The following is a 6,916-nucleotide window of genomic DNA, read 5'->3' as shown; positions in this document are numbered from 1 at the left end:
GTTACGACTTTGAAATTATTCGACTGTCAACTAAATCGATTTTTGTATATTTTAAAGTCGACCAAAATCGAATCATACATTTTTAAAATCGACTAAGTCGACAAAAAGTAGATTTATAGAAATATTTGAATAAAAAATTTTACTATTATCATATACTTTTGACACTTTACTTTTTAGATGGTATGAAACAAATAGAACTTTAAGAAAGTAAACAAAAAAACTAGGTGATATGTAATACTGTTATAATAATACATGGTGTTATAACAAGAGCATTTTTTTGTTTGATTTAATTCTTTAGTAATTCTTCTAATCTACTAGATTAATTAAAATCGACTTAACAAACAAAAACGGAAATTACAAATACAAAGTAAAGAAGAAAAAAAACAAAGATTGGCATTTTACATGACTCAGCTCAACAAGACACATTTTTCAGCTAAACCCGGTTTAAGTCTATTTCGCCGTTCTGTGATGATTTCAACAGCATTTGAAAATAACTCTTCTGAAGGCATTGATGAAGCAGTTATGCAAAAAGGCACCTTCGCTACCTTTGACAAAAATTGAAATTGGCACAAATTATTTTTATAAAATGCAAAGGGACATGAACTTTCTGATACCTTTATATTCATATTTAGATAATTGATGATTTCGTCGTCCACTGATAACAAATCTTTTGACGACTCTGTTTCATCGCATAACAGTATTTTTCTTTTTTTTGATGGAATTCCTTGACGACTCTTGGCTAGACAACTGAAGACTTGTCGGTGTGAGCTGCAATTCATGGCTCAATTAAACAACTAAAGAATGAGATTCTTTAATACAAGCAATTTTTGCTGTTTTATTTGATATTAATTTAAAAGTAGGAAATCGAGGATCTAAATATGTAGCTGCGTATAACTTTTCAATTTTCACATCCTCGATTAAAACTCTCTTTGAGTTTAATGGCAAGATTCATTATTGTACGATTATTTGATTCACTCCTAAAGTTAGCAAAATAATCAGCTAATTTATAAACGGCTGGTAATATAATTGAACACGTGGTCTATTGTGATCCGCTAAAAACTTTTGTAAAATCATGTATTGGTTCTAATAAATCAGTTAGCTCGCCAATGATTTCCAGTTCCCAGCTTTTTAACAACAATTCTTTATTATCTTTGTTCTCTGGTTTGATTAAAACGTCTTTGAGTCGCTAAGTTTAAAAACTGATTGCAGCATTAAAAAGGTCAAATTCCACCGAGTATTGTCCACCGAGTACGTCTTGTTTAAATTTGTTAATTGAACTTTTATCTTCCGGATTGTCAATTTTCATATTATTTAATTCAACACAACTAACTAGCTGAGCAGAAAGTTTATTACTATATTTAAATAAGCCAACCAGTTTCCTACATTTCTTTACAATTTCGAAAACGCAATAATTTTCTTCAGTTGATTGCTCATTCTCTTTTACAAGAACATCTTTAACAATTAAATTTAATATGTAACCAAAACAAGGTATGTACAATTTTCATTCATTAGATCTTGTAGACAATGTTTGATATTCGCAGCAGTGTCACTACTTGTTGAAAGTGTTTTATCGTTTATTTTTCATTCATTTAGAGTTAATTCAATTTGCTTCTTTAAATATAGACTAGTATGAGCTTTTGGGCTGTGTTTAAATGCAATGCGAATCAATTTCAAACAAAAATTTTGATCAACAAAGTATATAGTGGCGCCAATGTATGAAAGCGAGGCTTGTGATGTCCATCCATCTGTTGTTAGACGGCAAAATTCAGCTTCGTTTAAAAGATGCATAACCTATAATTTTAAATGATTCAAATTTAAGCAGCACTATTTGATATGAAAACCTTTGTCAAGTCGGCAATTTGTACTTGCTGTCAAACGAATCTAGCATTTTGATAAATTGTTTGTTGTCAACAATCGACAGTGGTTGGCCTGTTTGAAGAATAAAGTTACACATAGATTCTTCTAAATCTCTATATTTCTGCGAGCTTGAACAATATGAGTAAGAGTTTGCAAATGCAGCTTTGATAGATAGATGACCAGTTGTTATACTTGGAAGTTTAGACTCTTTAATATTAATACGCTCGTTACCATACAAATGATTTGCCATTGAGCTGGTATTTTTATTGTACTTTAGCTCTTTGTTGCAAATTTCGTTTGTTAATGCATCTTTATATTAACATGTGGTTATTGTAGAGTCATTGTTTTTTACAAAATAATTCCAGAATTTACTTTTATGAAAATAAAAGTAAATAAAATTTATATTAAAATTAAGTCAAAGGAATAGCATAAAATCTCTTCATCGTTCTCTGTCGTTTCGTCTCTCGTAAGTTTAGTCGCACTGCTTTTAAGTGCGTTTGTTGGAGAGTTCCTTCGTGCGGAAATATTTTCCGAAGGGGTTTATTTGTGTACCAATCGTTATTATTAATAGTCCAAATGAAGCTATACCAGACTTTAATTATGTCTAAAGGGAGTTAAACCAATCGTTGATAATGTCCATTGTGAAATACTGTGTACCATGGCCTACTGTTATTATACGGCCTGATTTGTTGCCTTTTCCGTAAAAAAATAAGGGCCCAGTTTTTTTACGTCAAATGTTTATTTTATTAAGAAGGTCGAGGAATACTTGAGATTATCATCATGTAATTACATAATACTATTCAATATTTTTTGCTAACTGATTACCTGTTTCAGTATATTCCGATAGCATATGAAATACTGAAATGGGCTTTCAAATAGCTATGTATCAAAATGCTACTAAAACAAACTTACATATTGCAAAGACAACTTACAACTCTTATGGGGAAATAAAAACAAAGGTTTGTAATTTTATATGTATTAAGGATTTGAGAAAAAATCTTTTATTAGCATTAGCTATCAGTTCTTTGCCTTTTTTTAAACTCTTTTACCTGATCTTTTCTTACAGAATCTGTAATTTCTTTTTGTTAATTATTATAAAAAATATTAATAACAATTCGAGATCCATATTTAATTCCCCATTCTTGGTGATTCTCGCATGTAAAATCAACACTGCTATAATAAATCTTAAATATTTCTTCTGCAAAACTTTTAATTGATAAAGAATAACTGCAATGTTTGATTAGAATAGGAGAAATAAGATCTAGAATACTAAAAAGATGACAAATAAAATCAGACAAGGATTGACTTGGACATATAAGTCCACCTCTGGATAATATTTTTAGATATTCGTTATTAAAAACATCTTGGTCTGTAGAAACCATTTTTTGACCACAAGATAGACATTTAAATCTTTTTTTCAATTTTTTAGCAATGTAGCCTGCTATGGTAACAGCAACTTCCATGCTATCTTCAGAAAGCTGACACTCTAATATCTCTGAAGACAACAATGTAATATCTTGCACAATGTTTTCTAATGTAGAGTATTCAAATGTTTGATAAATATTTTCATCCCAGAAATTAATATTTTCCTTTAGAAGACTTCTTACTGCTAAAATCTTTTCACTGTTGCAAACTTCTAAAAGACTTACAAGAAATCGACCACCGCTCATTTGTCTATATCATTTGTCTTATCCACCGCTCATTTGTCTATCCGAGCTGATTGGATGTATTAAACATCTGCTTTGAATTAACTTACTAAAGCGTAGCTCCAAAGGATCACTTTGTAACCTGGAAGTAAGAACAAATGTATAGCTTTCTTGAAGCAAATCATCAATAAGAGATGCAGTTGCACGTAATGTTGTGATAAAATGTGGGTTTTTTATCTTCTATTACAGCAGCATTGCCGAGCTGATTGAATGTATTAAACATCTGCTTTGAATTAAGTGTGATAAATAACTTATGAAACAATGATAAAAATTGTGCTGCATCATTTCTTTCAGGAAAATAACTTAGTATCGCAGCTGTAGTTGTTTCTTCAAAAATTGCTAATGCAAGGTTAACATCTTGTTTATTGTTTCCAAGATGAGTGACCTGATAATTAATTTTCCTCGCTTTTTTCAAGTTTCCATTTAATAATTGATCTTTTTCATAAACTTTATGAAACAAATCCCAAGTAATAAAACCAGCTGGAACTTAAACTTTGTCTCTGAAGAAATCAAACGAAAAAGAAGGAAAAACAATTTTTTTTTCCATTCAACAAGTTATTCCTAACATTTTTTATTAAATGGATTATATCATATAATAGATATGTTTTTAAAACTCCATTATAAGCTGGATGATAAATAAATAGTTTTCCATCTCCAGTATATGATTTATGTAACTCTGAAAATGCATTAACATTGGTAGAATGATTGTCTATTGGTAGAATGATAACAACAGCTCTTACTTTAAAACCTGATTGGTGCAATGAGGTAATGCATTCATCAATTTCTTTTTTCAACCATGATCCTGTTGTGCAAACTTCAGGTGATGATCTCACAACATAAGGAATAGCTTTTTGAAGCCCTACAATCATAAAAACAACAATACCTTTATAAAGATTACTTTCTGAATCTTCACCAATATATTTCCCACTTTGATATTGGGCTGATTTCTGCAGATACATTTCATCCACAAGAAGCACACAATCACATGAAACACAATGTTTTTGTAACAAAACTGTTATAGCTTTATACGCATTTATATCACCACTTTGAATTTTTCTAAGTAAACTAAAAGATGGTAAAGGTAGTTGTCTAACAATAACTTATAAGCCTTTATATGACAATGAAACATAAAGATCTTTATTTACAGTTATTGGCTCAAAAACAGTTGGAATGCCTGATTTTTCATCAAAACATAGTTTATAATAAACAACACTATCATGAACTTTTTTAAATGTAAAGCCCGGTGGAGAATGTTGTTCTGTCAAAGAATCAAGATTAATTATTTTATCAACACTTTGAAAATCTTCAAACTCATCTTTTCCTAAATATCTCAAAGTTGGTGCTTTTCGGGGCAACTTTGGAACCCTTAGAGTTGACGATTCACTTATTTCATCGGTTTGAATAGTTGGAACTGGAAGAAGATTCCATTTCAAGGTGCATCTTTTTCCGTAATTAATAAATTTTTCATCAAAATGATTCACACAAATAGCTGAATATTTTGATGGAGCCCAATCTTTTCTATTAACAAAGTATATCCATCGTTCTCGCAAATCAAATTCTTCAGGAAAATGAAATGTTGACTTTATTGGACCATTAGAGTAACCAGTTTTACAGTTTGTAACAACACATTTATTAACCATTTTATTACTAAAACAAATCAAAAAAATGTAACACAGTTATTTTTAAATATAAAGTTCACTTACATTTATTATTGGAATTATCTCCACTTAAATAAAATCGCATAAAAAAGCAGTTCAACTATATACAGTAATAATAATAGACTGACTGTGTGTCTATTTCATTATTCCACTCTCTAATGGAATATAATGAAGCAGGCAATCAGTCAGAATACATTCACATAATAATCAGTTCAGAATATATTACATATTAAATGACTATAAAAGCATAAACCAATGCATGCAAGCAAATATTTATATAGTAATTGTTACAATATTATAATTCAATATTTTATTCAACACCTTTGTATAATATTCACTGGTAAATAAATTGTTATCGTTGTTGTTGTTAATAAACCTTTCATACATAATTCAAATTTTAGAAATAAACCGTAAAAAAACTGGCCTCTTAATTTTTTACGGAAAATGCAACAAATCAGGCCGTATAATAACAGTAGGCCATGTGTGTACCAATCATTACATAATGTATTGAATTTAATTAAATATAAGAATACTACTTGTAATTTCATTTGAATTTAAACAAAGAGAATTTTAAAAACGTTAATTTTTCAAATTCTCTCTGTTTAAATTCAAATGAAAATGCATAAGCAGTATTCTTACATTATTTTATCTTATATACTATCCTATGTAAAAATGTTACAAAGATAAGAAATGGTAATTTTTTAAATTCTTTACAATTAAACAATTAAAAAAAATTAATAAACAGTTTAATTTAAAAAAAACACAGGGGCGTAGCGAGGTGGAGACAGATTGGGCCGGCTAAACCTTTTTTGGGGTGACAGATTTGTTTAACTTCTTGTGCTACATGCAGTAAGCATAGAGTTAAGTTTATGCGATACAGCGAATTAGGTTCAATGTTCAGATATTTTGGCGGACTTAAAAAAAACCGTTATGAATAATATTCTTACGCATGGCTCTATCTTTATAAATAATTTATCTTTTTAAGTTAAACTACTTATAAAGATATCTTTTTACTAATTTGTCAGCATCATAACAAAATTAAAGGTTAATAAGGTTATATCAAGTGAAAAAATAGAAATAAGGATGTAAGAATGATTACCCGACTAAATCGACTTTTAGTCGATTAGTAGGAAACCCACAGTCGATTAAATCGACTATTTAAATTTTCAAAGTCGACTTATTTCGAATTTGGACTAGTCGACTTTTAATCAATTTAGTCGATAACAACGCTAGTTTTTTGTAATTACTCTTCGTGCCAGTACGCAAGTATGAAATTCGCGCCTAATCAGCCGTTCCATTTAAAACCTCAAAAAACACGTGTTAAACTTGAATTAAACTGCCACTACTAGACAAGTATTTTTTACGCCTGGATCTGGCCAAACGCGTGTCTAAACAAGTTTTAATTCTGAAAAAGGAACAATGTTCCTCTTGGTGTATATATATTATATATGTATATAATATACATATATAATATATATATAAATTATGTTAGTGTATTCTACAAATAGAGTGCTCAATGTTCTTAAAAGAACAGATTCATATTTGATGAATCTTTGTTGATGAAACACAGTGTTAAATAAAAAAAAATTTTGTTAAGAGATTTTCTACTACTAATATATATATATATATATATATATATATATATATATATATATATATATATATATATATATATATATATATATATATATATAT

General features: G+C 29.1%; 1 protein-coding gene across 1 annotated transcript; it reads right to left on the bottom strand.

Moving 5' to 3' along the window:
• Positions 1-4,663: 4,663 nt before the first annotated feature.
• LOC136086135 (uncharacterized) lies at positions 4,664-5,203 on the bottom strand. The gene has a single exon (XM_065808410.1). The coding sequence runs from the start codon at positions 5,201-5,203 to the stop codon at positions 4,664-4,666; it is 540 nt and encodes a 179-aa protein (XP_065664482.1).
• Positions 5,204-6,916: the final 1,713 nt, after the last annotated feature.

The sequence above is a fragment of the Hydra vulgaris genome, chromosome 10 (genome assembly GCF_038396675.1).
Source record: "Hydra vulgaris chromosome 10, alternate assembly HydraT2T_AEP".
In the NCBI taxonomy this organism is placed as follows: Eukaryota; Metazoa; Cnidaria; class Hydrozoa; order Anthoathecata; family Hydridae; genus Hydra; species Hydra vulgaris.
This window is presented reverse-complemented; position numbering and strand designations above follow the sequence as displayed.

Bases quoted from the DNA above. Each gene is read 5' to 3' on its own strand.
- LOC136086135 (XM_065808410.1), bottom strand. From the start codon at position 5,203: ATGGTTAATAAATGTGTTGTTACAAACTGTAAAACTGGTTACTCTAAT.